At 38.7% G+C, this 16,309-nt stretch overlaps 1 protein-coding gene across 1 annotated transcript in view; it reads right to left on the reverse strand.

The window, feature by feature from the left end:
* Window positions 1-14,651, reverse strand: part of PRIM2 (DNA primase subunit 2) — a 125,620-nt gene extending 110,969 nt beyond the window's left edge. The window contains exons 1-5 of the mRNA XM_080389902.1: window positions 14,557-14,651; window positions 14,152-14,325; window positions 13,395-13,498; window positions 13,007-13,086; window positions 8,063-8,183 (exon numbers count right to left, since the gene is read on the reverse strand). Of these exons, the coding sequence (XP_080246028.1) occupies window positions 8,063-8,183; window positions 13,007-13,086; window positions 13,395-13,498; window positions 14,152-14,308 (462 nt within the window). The 5' untranslated portion in view covers window positions 14,309-14,325; window positions 14,557-14,651. The remainder of the gene's footprint in view (window positions 1-8,062; window positions 8,184-13,006; window positions 13,087-13,394; window positions 13,499-14,151; window positions 14,326-14,556) is intronic.
* Between the last annotated feature and the right edge of the window lie 1,658 nt (window positions 14,652-16,309).

The raw sequence follows: 16,309 nt of genomic DNA on the forward strand, positions 1-16,309 counted from the left end.
TGACACCACATCCATGAAAAAGAAGAAAATTTGAAGAACTGAATCCTATCGCACTCACCACAGAACCACAACACAGAAAGAGGAAGTTAAAAGAAAATAATTCAAATATCCACAGCCTTACACAACGAGAGAAGAGAATCATGACTGAGTAGACTAGAAAGTAGTTTTAGTAGAGGAAGTAAAAGCTGTAGCTGAGAAAAACCAGAAAGACCTGAAGCTGAACTTAGGACAAAGAAGCAGCAAGAAGCAAGCATTGAAAATGCTACATGCAGTTAATTTAGTGATGAAGTACTGAATATAATATTGGCAGGAGAGCTCATTCCTTGAAAACAGACAATGAATAGTTAAATTTTCTTCAAAATTTAAACCCTGTTAAAACAAGGGTTATGAACAGCTTAATTACATTATTAGTTTCACTGAAGCAGTGTGGAAGAATCTCCCAGTATTTAAAGAGTAAAATTAGGCATTGCTTCTGCCGAGATGGGTAAACAGAAAGTAGAAATGCAAGATGCTGAGATGGGGAAGTTAGAGGGTTACTTTGTGATAAGAAGAGGAGGACTAGAGTGATTTGAGAAACAGGACAGAACAACAAAATTAGTATGTCAGAGCTATTCCCAAAATTTTATGTTAAAAGGTCCCAGAATATGTGGCAGCTGTCTGAAGATAAATTAGAGGAGTGACAGTTCCTATACGAAAAGTTCAATGAAAAGGCACTGAAGAGTAAAGTTCTGTTGATTGTCATTTTAGGAAACAGAAGGATTGAGCAACAGCTGAGGAAATACAGTCAAATTCATTGAAAGAAAGAAGTGTGAAAAATTACAGAAATTAACATAAGTTAAATTCACAAGGAACGAAAAGAAAGATAATTTAGACTTCTGCTAGTGGAGTTTCCTTTTAAGGAAACATTAATCCAAATACTAATTTACAGTAACTGGCATGTTAGTTGCCAATCCAGGGCACTCCGCTATTAAGCAAAAGCGAAGATACCAGTGACTAAGTAACTTTTGACCCAGTTTCTCCTTTAATGCTATAAAGCCCAAGTTGGCATATATTAGAAGGAAAAAAAAAAGTATAAATAAAACTCTAAAGAGAATACTATCATCACTTTTCATAAATATCTTAAAACAACTGCTGAAAGAAGCAAAATATAGTAGAGTTGACTATTTACGTTTCAGGAGCATGCAAAAATCCAGCCTAAGATATAGGAGTTACTATGGAATGTAACATACATAGGCACAGCCTTGAAGGGCAAGAAAAGGGTAAGCAGCAGAGTGAAGGAAAGAATAAATCTACTCCACTTTTATGGCTTCAGATTATCATCATCATCATCATGGTAACTGCTTCCCAGTGTTAGGTCCTGTAAGACCAAACACTGAACGATATAGCAAGCTTGACACCTTAATTCAGGAATTTCTAGGAATGCCAATGACCCAGATATCTTGCAGTTTTCCTGAAACTTACAGACACGCTGAAAGCTTTTCAGTAACAACTTGTGGCAGTTACCATAAATATTCTGATTATGTCAAATAGGCTATCAGAATATCAAATCAATGAACTAGGACTTATCTCACACTATGAATGTCTAAAAGCACTATTACAACAAAAAAGTGTAAGTATGGTCATTTCTCAAAGGCTTCTGAGACCAGCACGCACAACCAGCAACAAGAAAAAAAGCAAAAAGGACAAGTGAAAAGGCTGGTGTAGGAACAGGGGGATGAATGGCAAGGTACGTATGTAGCAGGACATGTGAAAAACCACACAGACAACCAATTTCACTGATAAAGTTATGTCACAAAATGGGGCTTGGGCATAATGTCACCCAACTCCAAACTGGCAGACACAAAATCAGGCACTCCTAACTTAAACAAAGGGAAAGAGCAGATAACCCACAGCTTGTGGCAAGAAAGAAAAACAACTTTCTAGTTAAACCCCCGAGTATCACTTACCTGTAAAACCATTTACTTTATATAATTCCTTCAGTACTGAAGAACTTACTTTGAGATTTAAATATTTTCTATTACTATAATATTTTAAATATTCATTATATTTCCCTTTAAATATCTGAAAAATCTGTATTAGTAGCTTTCACTGCCAGAGACTGTCAAGGCAGCATTGCTGTAATTACTCATTTATAGTAAGATTTTAATGCTTTAATTTCCTGAATTAATGTAAATCTCAACTGCACACCTGTGTTTGCATATTCTCTCTCATAGGCTCTGTAACCTTAAATGTCAGCATTTACTTCTTGAGTGCTGCTTAAGGATTTCCTGTGCCCCCTACATGACTGACTTTGCACATAGACTATTTAACGTGCCTTGGGAGCTCAAAATTACATGCCATACATAAAAAGTTTCACTATTTATCTGGATTATGACAGCACTGTCCCTTAAATATTTTTTTTAAGTACAGAATACATTGAAAACATTCTGAAATACCTTCAGAACCATTCCATGATTCTCCTGTTACTGTGATAGAAACAGGGAACAGATTACCAAGTATTTCTTGTTCTTTTTTTTTTTAAAAAAAAAAAAGAAAAAAAAAAGAAAGAAACAATTATACAGCAGAATCTTCTTCTCATACTGAATGTCCCACATCAACGCGTCAAGAAAGGCAATGTAGCACTTCTTTCAGGACAAGGAAACATCAGAAATAGGAAACTCTCACATCTGAACATATTCAAAGGCTGACAAACCACGTAACACTAAAATCAAATGGCTGTCCCTTAAACAGTTCCCAAAATTTGGTGGACATCTGACAGCAAGCTATCTATGAAGTATTTCATAAAAAGTCAAGACACACAAAATTACAGACCTAGGTCCAGCGTGCAATAAGGATAAAAACAAGTTTCACTGAACAAGAGAACTGGAGAAGCACTGATTAGAAAGTTTAGCAAATGTTCCTTTAAGTCCAGTGCTCTAAGCTGAACAATTAGATGCTTTATGCATGACAGCAGGATTTAAAATATTTAAATAAATCACTTCTGTTTGCCCCTAAAAGTTTTAGCTACTGTCAAATGTAAAGTTTGAAAGTTAAATTTCTTCAGTGTTTCTGTTTACTGGAAAGGAGGCTATACTGTTAACATTACCTTTGACACCATGGTTCAACCACAACTTATCTCTGAGAAAAGATGCTAAATTCTGAATTGTTTAAGTTCTCAATACTACAATTTTGAGGGGGAAGCTATTCATGTAAGGTGTATAAATGACTGTTAAGATAGAAATCACCTGCAAAACAATGTTTTAATTTTTAGAAAGATACCTAAAACAGTTTAGAAGTGTCTGAACAGCACAAATCTTAAATAATTTATTTTCTAATTCAATACCAACAGCTTCTAACCTGTTTAGAAAATTACACTAGAAATCAAATGATCAAAATTAACTAATTAAAACAACTAGTCTCAGATACTATAAAGTACAACAGTCTATATTATTTTTTATACTATTTGCAGGCAAAAACTTCTTTAAAACACCTCCACCCCCTAAAAAAAAAAAAAAGGCTGAGGTTTGATGTTCAAATTCAGAGCCAGACACTCATTACACTACACAGAATGCTTTAACCGAAAGGAAAAAAGAAAATAGCTTCACTGCTGTCCCAAATTCTGGCCAAAAAGCAAAAGCTGAAGCAAGTTATTGTCAGAGATGCTGAATACATCCCCTCAGAAGTTGAGCCCATTGAGTTTTTTCACTCTGAGAAGTAACAATAATAAAATTTCAAATAATCCCCATCAGTCTCTGTTCTTGAGCACAACATGAGCCCTTGCCACCCATGATGTGACAATCCAACCTAACATATGCATGCTTAAACAAAAGGAAAACACCACTGTAATTTAGGCAACTCCCTACCACACCACCACCACTTACAACGAACTAGAAGAATAACAGCTGCCAAAGACTCCAGCAGAGTCCCAATCTCAGTAACATTCTACAGACATCTACATCAGAGTTCAAAATAAAAGTGTAAATAATTAAAAATGTACAGAAATTGCAACAAGGGAAATTCGTACATTCATGAGGCTGTTGTTTCACATTACGGTACAATTAACACCTCACCATCACAGAAAAAAGTAATAATAAATAAATAAGGCAAGATTGTCCATCATTGCTGCTCCTCCAGTCTGATTCTTGTTTTCCTTCTACACTCTTCTTTCTTGGTATTTTATTCAACATGACACACTGTATCTTGCCCATGCTGGCATAAATTGGTAGGATAATATAAACACTAACATTTCAGAGGACTGTAAAATTTTGCGCACCACAGCAATGTTTCATTAGGCTGCACAGCACCAGTCCAGGCATCTTCGTTTGCCAGAAAACAAATTGGCCAAAGCTACTTCCTACAAGTGACTAAAATGCAATCTACCTCTCAGTGGTTCAAAAAAATGTCTCAAATACAAACTGAAAGCAAACTTCCCATTTTTTTCAGAAAGTCCAGGTTCCAGAGGCTTCTCTCAGAAATACTAAAGATGCACTAACTTAATCCAGTGACAGCTTTATAAAATATTTCAAGGAAGAACTTACATAAGCTACAAACTTCTGTAATTTATACTAAATGTAGAGAAGCTTATTTTCACATCGTACAGATTTTGAATTACCATAATCCAATGCATGTTCAAATACAAATTCATTATACTGAAGTCATTATCTTTAATCTAATACTTTGACAGTTTATATCCCTCCTTTTGCACATAAAGGGCATCTTTATAAACAGGTAAAACTCCCCAGAGGAAGTACTTACTTAATTGTAATAAACCCTTTCCTGTGCATTTTGCTCCATCAGCAATATAAATGTCAGTCCCAAGACATGAGAAATACTATTATAAAAATTAAAACATTCATTTTCATTAAATTTCATTTCTATTTTTAGTTTCAGAAAGCTCTTGCTCTTTTATTAAAATTATCTTTAATCAAGAGATCAGAACTACTATCATTTCAAACTCTCCACAGCCAACTGTCACACAAAAAAAAATTCAAAAAGTCTGATTTTTTTTTTCTTCTAGTTGTTAACAACTTCATTCTTCCAAAAAAGTTGCTAAATAAGATCTTCGGCACTAAAGTCGTCAAAGAACTTTAATGGCTGCTTAAGTATTATCCCTGATAGGACCGAAGAGTTCTTGATTCTATAAAAGAATCATTTTCAATCTGTAATTCACAAAATCTCAGGAATTAGTCTGCAAAATATTATATGAAAACGTCTCACTTTCTCATGCATGTAAGCAAATATGAAAAGGAGGTAAGTGACAGTGATTGAATACTCAATGTTAGGTTCACTTCGTCAGTGCTGTAAATTAAGACAACTGTGACAAAACCATACAAGACAATTCACTTATTCCTCCTCCCCACAAAAAGTTGACCAGTTCTTTTATTAAACACTGAGAATTGCTTCTTACAGTGGTTCTTAGAATTGTTAACTAGAGACATAGCTACACCAAAGTCTTGATAGCCCAGCAGCTCAGGCCTATCTCAGGTTACAATTCTGAAATGCAGAATGATTATCTAGAAAATGCAAAGCATTTCTCTTTAAAGAAATACAAGTAACTTTCTTAGGATATCCTAAGCAATTAAAATCCCATAGTAGAATGTGCATCCAGTTACCAATATAGAAACTGAATTGTAGTATCAGAACTTAATTCTTTTTCCTGAAGACCATACCCTTTTCTAACACGTGGAGCACAAAGTTTGATTTCCATCTTGTTTTATGCACAATAAGGCCTGAAAACATTGTAACTTCCAACACAGAAGTATGAAGAGGATAGATCATTTCCTCTCTAAAACCTCTTACAAATACATTCACAAAAATAATACTACATTTACAATGGCCTTACTTTTTAGTGGCTCCTACATAACACCATGAAGTTTAGACCTGTTTCAGATACGTATGGAATTCCTTAGTATTCAAATGTTTCATGGATGATAGTGCAAGTAGGGATTCGTTTTGCCTGAATTCCCACTGGAATCAAAAGGGAGGAAAAAAGTAGAAACAGGGAAGTCATTTTCAATGAAATTATGCTTTGTTGCCTCAATAGACGTAAAGAAGTAAAACCTTCTTAATCATTTTGATATATTGAAGGCACATTCAATAGCACAGAACCAAGCCATACTCCTAGCTATTTCCTACAAACATTAATTTATTCTCACAAGCCTGAATACTGAAACTGTGACAGGACAATGTGAGACTGGGGAATAAGCAACGGAAATACAGCTGCACAAACACACTGTTCGTTGCAAGGTCTACTGAACCAAAGAATGACATTTCCGATAGTCTCTCTATAGACCTAGGAAGGCCCATGTGTTACTGTTTAGCTAGACAAATTCATTCTCAACACTACATAGATCATCTTTCAGCAGCAGCATGCATTGGTGCCAGGTATTTCAATCCAGCAACAGAGAATGCATGTCAGCCACATATTTTAGAACATTTAAGTTATTTCTAATTAAGCCGTATTTTATGAGAAAGTCTACTAATAGAGTGATAACTGTACATTAATTTTTATGAATTTAAGTTTACTCTGAGAGCTACAGACAAGGCTGGAGCTTTCTAACAAACTAGTTCATCACTGCAATGCAAAACTATTGAAATCATTAACATAGAAACCACAATAGAAATTTTCCTTTAATCCACTCAGAAAAATGAAGCGGTATGCAACAGCTGGAACTCTTTTGCAACACCCCTAAAGCACTTCAAAACAGTTGTCTACACAAATTTGGTATTTTTAAAGGTTTTCATAAGTTTCATAAAGAACTAGAAAGAGTTTAAGTCAAAAGGGAAAAAAGCTTTGAATCTAAGTTCTAACAAGAATGCAAAAACTGTGGAATAAGAGCATTTACAGAATTTTGGACACAACTTGCATTCTGCATTCTCCATAGCAGGTACCTAATGGGCCAAAATCAAATGGGCTATTAAAAAGTCTAATTTACATGTATGTGAATGTATGAAGTCTACGTAACAATAAAACTGTTATTTAATTGTACATAATTTCTTCTAAAATTACATATAAATGTATAAACACAGTAGCAATTTTTTAACTATTGTATCTAATACCAGCTTTTTTTTTTTTAAAGCTAATCGGTCTTGGTTACACACCTATAGCTCCAGTAAGTCACATAACATGCATAAACAAGCAGAATCAAAATTATTTTTAGCATGCAAAAACATACAACTGTGCATCAAAAATATACTTGCAAAGTAGCAGCTTATTATTTTTAACCCACAGTGACAATTACACAATAAGATATGTTCTTGAGCAATCCATACAGGATTTTCATACTTTGATTATGAAATTTTAATTACATTCTCAACAGCTATCTCAAGTATTCCTTGAATGCATGTCTTTTTAATTTTCACATCGTTTTCCAAGCGTCAGTATTCATTAAATGGTACTGTGTACAAAGTCACCAGGTCACTGTGGTTTGGTTACTATAGCAAGAAGCCACCATCTTAAAAGTAGTTAGAAGACTGCAAAGGTTCCAGAGCAAAGTTTATTCATAAAAACGTATATTGACCAAAACTATTTCCCGAGTGAAATTAGTAATCTGATGAGAATGGATTGCACACATACATCAGGTCAGAAAAACACACAGACATTGCTTTCTTATCACTGAAACCTTTAAGAGAATTACATGTAAGTGATGAATTATGTGATAAAAGAAAGCAAATTTTTTTTATATATTTTTTTTCCCCCCTGATGGACAGATGAGACATACAAATGTCATATCTGAAGAACATAGACTAGAGCTAGCCCATCCAGAATCTTGATTCAAAAATACCTCCTATCAGCTTTTGTAAACATTGTTAACTTACTTTCGTCATTACACATTTTTTTAGTTGTTGGTTGACTGAAGCAGACTGAGCTTCTCTTGTTGCAGCACAAAATTACATAATTTAATCCACATTTCTGTGGCATGCACACTATTCTCCAAATTCACAAGTTCTGTGTGGTTGTTTTTTAAAACCATAACTGCACTTTTTATTTTTTAAACAGAAGTACTAAAACTATCTTAATGAGAATTTTAAAAGATAAGAGGCACATGCAACATAACACAAATACAGAAAGTAACATACTTACAGCTTCAAATGATAAGTGAACATGTTCCAGGAATTTCTGTCTTAAACTGTCAGTTAGTTCATTGAAGCGGTATCTCAAGAGATCCATTTCTTGTTGAAGAAACCAACGCCTGAGATCCTCTCTGCAAACAACCAAAAAAACCATAATAGGTTTGGTGATTTTGCATTCTTTCTTTCTTTATAAACTAGATGTCAAACCTAGTAAATACAGCATTAAATTAATGCCGACTTTTGCATGGGACCCCCAAACTGAGGAGCTTGGAAGAGAAGGCAGGAAACCTTCACGAAGGAATGCTCAATCAGAAAAGACAATACACAAAGAAGCATGACTGTACATGTTTTGGAAGAACAGAGGTAGTCAATCTCAGCACTAAAAATTGTTCTGTAGGTATCAAAGCTGCTAGTCTCTTTTAAATGGTACTCACCATTTCTTACTTGTTCTAGGTAAGAACACCGACTACAGATAGCATTCTCCTTTAGTATTTAAAGGACAGGGTTTTTTTCCGTTCACACAGCACAGTATTTCTTCATCATAAAATTAATATCACAATCCAATAAGGCTATTACCCCAAAAGTGAGAATTAAAAGAAGTAGGCATCATAATGTATCTCCAGCTGACGGAACACACACATATCTCAGATACTCTAACAACAGTGCTCTATGAAAGGCAACAAATCACCTGGAAGCAGGCCAAAGGAAAATACATGACAATAAACTCGGCTGAGGAACACAAGTAACTTCTAACACTTGTCAAAAGAGCAAAAGGGGATTAGCAACTGCAGGCGAGCATAAACAAGAGCACAGGGACAGGAGTCAGCAGACAACCTAAAAGAAAAACACCACTGACACCAGTCTCTATGTAATCATGTTCCTCTTTACATCCCAGCACTCAGATTCCCAGGCATCAGCACATTACTTAAAACTACAGCAAGCACGTACCACAATACTAGTAACAAACGCCACCCTGTATGTACAAGCAGAGAACATAGATGATAATGTATCTCGCTGTTACAGAGTATCCTTTTAAATCGTCCTCTGAGAGCCACGCTGTAAGCTACTGCCATGACAATTCACAGAGCACTGAAATACTGCAGTCTTACATGATCTCCTTACAATATATAAGCATCTTTTCCCACAGGGGACCAGTGAATTGCTACAGAGTTGTTTGTGTTATTGTGGAAAAAACCTCTGCTTGAAATATGGCTTGGAGAAAAGTAATTATTATTTAAATTATAATTCCAGATGGAAAGGCTCTGTTACGGTAACCTGTAAAGTACAACCCTGTGGACAGTTTCAGTGCTTGGAATATATTATTAGTCTGTGCAACTTAAAATGGAAGTTAATGCCTTTATGACTGATCTCCTGCAGTTCTTCTGTGATTATCTCAGACTGTAACAAAATCCTAGGATATGACAATGCTACTCTTTTCCTAATTTATCAGCTTTACATTGCTTTTGGTCTCCTAAGGGGAAAAAAGAAAAAGAGGGAAAAAAAAAAATCAAGCATATATAGTTACTTTGAAGCCCAGCCAGTCTTCTTCCTGTCCTTCAGAAGAGCATATCAAAGGCTACAATCCCATCTAGGCACTTAAGTTACCAAAACAAGATAATACAACTGTTACCTCTAAGACAATACACACAACCCACTCAGATTCTTCCTACAGTTGACAAACGAACTGATGAGTTGGCTTATGTTACTGTATATGTCCAGCATATACTTTAAAACTGACCTTCCTAGGAATATCATCATTAGGGCATTATTTATGTTCTTTTTTTTCCTTAAGTTTTTGGAAAATTTTACATCATTTCTTACTATGTACACTTTTTTTTATATCTTTACATATTTCTTAATACATCAATTTTTAAATCACGTCTTATAGTCATTTTTTACATTTTTAAAAATTGTACGCTCTCATTCCAGAACATATTAGTAATAACACTTACTATCAAAACCACAAGCTTAACTGAAAAGCAATGTCACTGTCGTTAGATAACTAACCAAGCTGCTGCTGCTGAAGATGAGACACTTGCAGGTAGTTGAAGTATAGATGTTAGGAATGTCTCCTCGTCTTCTGCCACTTAATTTTTTTGTATGCAGAATGCTCAACAGTTTAAATCACATCAGTAGATTCCTGACTAGAAAAAGAATATGAAAGAACAGGCTCTTTCATGACAGGGAACAACACCCAGGGTCAGGGGAAAAGTCCTCTTCACCCCCCAAGGAGTGGGAGGGAAGAGTGGTGTATTTGTTACGAAGCATCAACACAGAAGTACTGTAGAAGACATGAAAATGCTCCTAAATCTGGAACCTAAGACTAGTAGCTCACATTCCATGATTAAATATGAGAGTTCAGTTTCCAACAACTTAATGTTACAGAAAGCACACAAAAGTAAATGCTAGTCATGTAAATGTAAGAGGCAGCAATTTCACCACATGAGTCTAAATTATCATACAGGAAAAAAAACAACAGTAATTAGAGAAAAGGCCATGCTAAGTTTCACAGACAGAAAGGGGAAAAAAAAAAAAGGCACAGAAGTATGTTTGAAAGTTTCCTGAACAAACGAGTTTTGCTGCCAGAGGCAAGATTTATTTCCTCCATCTTAAGTGAAGATTATGCTTCTGTGAAACCATGAAAAAACCCAAACCAAAACAATCCAATTTATAAGTGAGAACTGATGCAGACTAGAAAAACAAGTTGATGTGAACTTGTACCCCTGGGTGGCACTGTTGGTCAACTGGAAACTTAAAACCATGGTGTCACAGGAGAACAAGACGGTAAACACAACTGCCACACGGAACTGAATTCAACCTAGTTTACAGTTATGTCCATTTAAGTACACTTTTTCAAACAATCCTACCTTAATAGCTTTCATCAATTAACCTAATTATTTGTGCCAAGTTTATTTTCTGACCTAATATGATAAAAACTTAAGAGAACAGTATATTCTACTTGCCTCCCAATTTTATCTTTCGGGAAACGTGCCAGTTTTAAAGCATAGAAATGTCTCATTCCTGAAATAGCTGCTTTTCAAGAGAGAATGAAGAATGCTCAGTACACGGTCACCTCACCGTGCTTAAGAGGCTATTTTCTATTTTACCAGTAAGTACTAGGCCCATCTCTTCAAAGAAACAAACAAAGCTAGTTTAAGTGGACACTATCAAGCTGCTTTATTGAAACACTGAATCAAGCCATCTGTATATGAACAGAAACATAAAAACACATTTGCAAGTAGTTTAAAGAGTGCCCTGGAGCTCTATCCAAGGTCTCTCCTCCATAAGAGGGGGTCTTTCCCCTAGACTACAAAGAAAGGCTCTTTCCTGCTGATTCTGTGGCCCCAAATACCTTGTATTCATTTCTGCGCAGTGGTTCACCTTCAACAAGCTGCCCACCTCTGCCATACCTATACCCTAATTCTTAAGATACTTCCCTAAAACACAGGGTTTGAACCACGTCTCCCATTTATATCCTAAGCAAGCACTGCAGTCAAGTAAATTCTCATACAAAAGACAAGGATCTTCTTTTAGAAAGACAGCTTGCATACAGAAAGAAAGCAGTCTGATTATCTACAGCTATCATTAATTCCAGGAGATTCCAGAGTCATTACAGAGATGCAGGGCAGTGGGGGAAAGATACCACATCAGTCACAAAGGCAAATGTTTGCCTGAGGCAGCCTTTCACTCAGCATGCTAGCCCCTGTCATTCACATATGCCTTCTTCCACCTTTCTCCTTTCTCAGTACAGTAGACAAAGCTCAGCAGATTCCACTCCTGAACCAAATACCTAACCTTCAGGCTTTTGCAAGATGTCTTGTATTGCCTTCTGTGAATCTGACCCAGTCTGTCTTCATTTTTCCTGAAGACACAGACCAATCAAAAATAGATGCCTCTTGAATTCCAGATCAGATTCTTGCAAACAGACAATTCTACCTTCCAGAATGGCAGAACTTTTGTCTTCAAATGTGTCACTACCAACACCCTCAAAGTGCCTTGCCTCCCAGAGAAAAGCAACGGTTCCATCTAAATAATAACTAAATGCTTAAAGTTTTACAAGAGAGGATAATGAAAGCCAAACTGACTATTCAAAATGCCACTAACTGTATAATAAGAAACTTCTAGATTTTCAGGGCCATTTCAGTCCCAGGCTACTGAAGGATACTACCTTCTGGCGGGGGCAGGGAGGGGTGGTTGTAGAAACTTACAATATAGATAAAGCAAGGTATTTTCTTGTAAAAATAAGCAGAAGTATGACTAAGGGAATTTATAAAAACATACACAATTAACGTAAGCACTAGAAAGAAACCAGCATTATGCTTGTTAATTCATAATCGCAAATAATATACATAGACCAGAAAAGGTCAGAAAGAATTTCAGCTGTAATAATGTTACTCAACTTGCTCCCTTCTTTCAGGATTTTAAATTGTACTATCAGAGTCACTGCAGTGAAGGCTGCTATTGATCACATCCACAACCTGTTCCTCACTGTACACGCATCCCAGATCTAGCTGGCTCATCAATCACGTACGTCCACAAACCATCTTCACCACAGCCCAGATGTCTTTTGAAAGGGCAGCATGATGTAATATGAACAACCTGGAAGATGTCAGGGTGTTTAAAGACACCCAGGGCCTGTCATGGTGAAGTTTCCTCCATTTGGAGGCTTCTGAGGCCTCTGCTACTTCCTATTCTGATCTTATGGTCTGTAGCAGGCACCTACCATGTTGTTAACGGTGTAAGATTACTACAAAATCTATATATTAATTTTGATCCCAAGTATCTCTTTTCATCACAGGTGAAATCAGGTTCCTACCAAAAAAAAACCAACGCTGTTTGAGCCTACTTTTTTATTTAGCACCCAGGCAACTCTAAAATATCTATGTCTATAATAAAGCTATATATCTGTATACATTTCAAATTAAGAGTACAGCACAATCCAAAAAATACTTACGACTGACAGTACGCAAGGCGCAGTATGAAATGGGAGATATGGTCTTTTCTTCTTGCCTCATAGTCATCCTCAGCCAAAGCCTACAGAACATATTATTATTTCAGAGAAATAATCTCTCCCAGATTAAAAATCCACAATTAATTTATCATTGGTGTTCAACAGTGTATTAATACTCATCTTTAAGACAATAAATGTAAGACTATTGAAGAAGGGGGTTATCCTAAAGAAATAAATATATACATTCAAAGAAAAACTCATTTTCTCTGTCAAAATGGCAGGATTTAAGTTTTAGGAATAGTACTTCATCACCTCTACTTTTATTCAGAATTACTGAATGGTGTAAACAAGATAAAGTGCAAGAGAGTTCACTTTTTTTATTTTTACTTACTTTGTAGGGAAACTTAAGTTTCCGGAGCTCAGCCTCCAGCTTGCTTTTGTAAAAATCACTACTTCTAGTATAGCTCACACCAAGGTTTTCAACTACCTTGAGCACTTGGGAAAAAAAGAAAAAGTCCACATTAGAGACAACATATTGAAAAAAAATCTAACCATATCATGTCTCGGGAAATCCACGAACTGCGGTAAGGCCACAGAAATCGCTTTTAGCAGTATGGGGAGCGAAAGGGTAAGAAATATGGAAGATTAAGTTGGCCCACAGGTCCCGAGCAGCTTGCTCAACTCTGGGACCCATGGAGTCCACAGGGAAAGGGAAACAGCTAACGTTGACGGATGTCTCGAACATCGGTTTCCACTGTAATGAAGGAAACCCTGGATTCAGTAGTTTTCAGGAGCTCAGGGGAACCCTTACTCCCAGCCACAATCGCTGTACTGAGACACATCAGATATGTCACAACACCTAGAAAATGAAACGTGCTCGTGAAAACTACCAGTATAAACCAAAACTATACAGTCCCGGCTGCTACATACCGAACACTCGTTAAGAAATCACTCAGAGCTCTCAAAAATACCTGAAGCGACACGTTTGCCTTTAAAGATGGTTCATTTCAGCACGAGCAGGCACCCAGTTCCCATCAGCAGCAGGCAAAGAGACCATCTAAGCCCGCCAAAAATACATACAGCCATGACAGAAGGAATCAAAAGTTTCGGGGGCGGAAGGGGAGGGGGTGTGTGGAGCCGCTACTCACGCTTCAGGCGGTCGATGGCCAGGCTCTCGAACTCCACCAGAGAGATGTTTTCAGTGGGCGGCTCCAGGTAGAACTGCAGGCTGTGGGGGTACAGCTCCCGCCGGTCCCCGGCCAGCCGCGCCTGCTTCAGCCGCGTTCGGCCGCTGGAGAACTCCATCGCCGCCGCCGCCGGGCCTGGGTACGACACGCGCGCTCAGCCGCCGGGGAGGCGGCACCGCGAGCAATGGCGGGAGGGGGGGGGGGGGGGGGGGGAAGGGAGGGAAGACGGCGGCTGCCGCCGAGTCAGACAGGGCCCGCCCGCCACCGATCCGCCCCGGGGCTGCCGCTGGCCCCCTCCCGCGGTCACCAACCCCTCCTTCCCACGGCAGCTCCCCTCGCCCGCCACCGCAACACAGAAACTCCCACCTGCTGCCGCGCCGCGGCCGAGCTCCCCAGCTTCCCGCGCACGGCCTGCCCCGCCCACTTCCGCCACGCCACGCCCCACAGCCACGCCCCCCCCCCGTGGCGATTGGCTGGCGCCCGCGAGGCAGCGAACAGTGCGCACAGGCGGCACGGCGGCCCCTGCGGCGGCCGGGTCCGGGCGGTGGCCTGGCAGGCCGGGGGGCCTGGTCTACCCAGGTACCTAAACAGATTATAGCGGGTCTTTTTGTCCCATGGGTTTTTAGACAGCGCGGGATGGCTTTTTATAACCAACTTTCTGTCAGTTTGTGGTTTTCGGGGCTGAAGATCCTTACAAATAGTTGCCACTAAATGAAACAGATGCTCTTGCTCGGTTTTTTGGATTTCCGGGAGGCTGGTGGGTGGCTGGATGGCAGTGGCTTCCACCATCTGCCTGCCTGCTGGCATTTTCCTTGTTTGAAATACTGAACGTTACCACAGGAAAGCGGTTCCCTGGGGCCCGAAGCAAAGCCTGTGGGTGGCAGCAGGCTGCGGCCAGCCCCGGTGGCTCACTGCCGATGTGGAGGGCCTGGCCGCACAGCCACCATGCGTGAACCCCGTGTGGCCCAGGCACCTGTGTTGCTGTCTCCAAAGTGTCTACCCAAGTTGTCCTCCCGTGGCACCCAATGTCTGTCCTCAAGATTGGCACAACTGCTGTTTTTCACCGGTCATCAACAGTCGCCCCCTGCTCACCTTAGCAGCAGCACTATCATCCGAATCTTATGCAACTCCAGGACCCAAAACTGAGTATCACAATATCACTATGTTTCACGATGTTGTTAAGCTGGTTTGAAAGTGAAACGTTCAGCACAGTATTCAAACACTGAGGAACTTCCTTTTAATTCCATGATCCCATAAACTCTGAACCATTCTACAGTTGTCATTTGTATAATTTTGTCATTTTTCCAAGATAACTGCAGGATTTGCTATTTTTGCTGCTGGGTTGACCATTTTGCTGCAACAGAGGTTGTGTTCTGTATTGTGTCCCTGCCTCAAAATGCCACTTAATTGCCAATTTTTCCCAACCAGAAAAGTTGGTTAATGATCTTGCAACAAATTCAGAGTGTAAAGGGATGGAAAATCAGAACTGACATTCAGTTTATGCCCACAAAGTGAAGAAAATCAGTAGCATAGGCTAGCAAGTTCTTAAGAACAATGAAGCGACACATGCTAGTCTCATGTTCATGGGCAACACCTAGGACATTGCTGAGTAAGTGATCTGATTGCAGCTTTAATAAACACCACCAGCCTTAAACTGCAGCTTGCCTCTGTACTAGCAGATTAAACATGGCTCAGAGTTCAACTGCTGTGGGATAACCCACTCCAGTTGCCCTTCAAAACAGTGGCCGCATCCAAATTACCTACAGAGAATACTCCTGTGCTTATGCTAATTCTTAAACTGTGAAGTGTGCTCTTTGGTCTGGGCCAAACCTCTGCCAAGGAACCATCTGAACAGGATAGAAAATCAAGTTTCACTCTCCAGTGCTGCTTTGTACTTTTCCAGGAAAAATCATGTTATCGATATCTGTTCATATGTTTATAGTTTTGTAATATATTTAACCCAAAGCAACTTTTTTCGAGTAGCCAGTGCTTATCCCTGCAGCTTTTTCCCTTCTCCACCTGACTGCTACGTAAGTGACTCGGGAGTAGGAGTTCATCTGCCAAAATCCGCCCAGTAGCTGCAAGAAGGCAGAGCTTTTGCCTTTGACCAGTGTGTTAA

Source organism: Falco punctatus (assembly GCF_963210335.1).
Source record: "Falco punctatus genome assembly, chromosome: 5".
NCBI lineage: Eukaryota > Metazoa > Chordata > Aves > Falconiformes > Falconidae > Falco > Falco punctatus.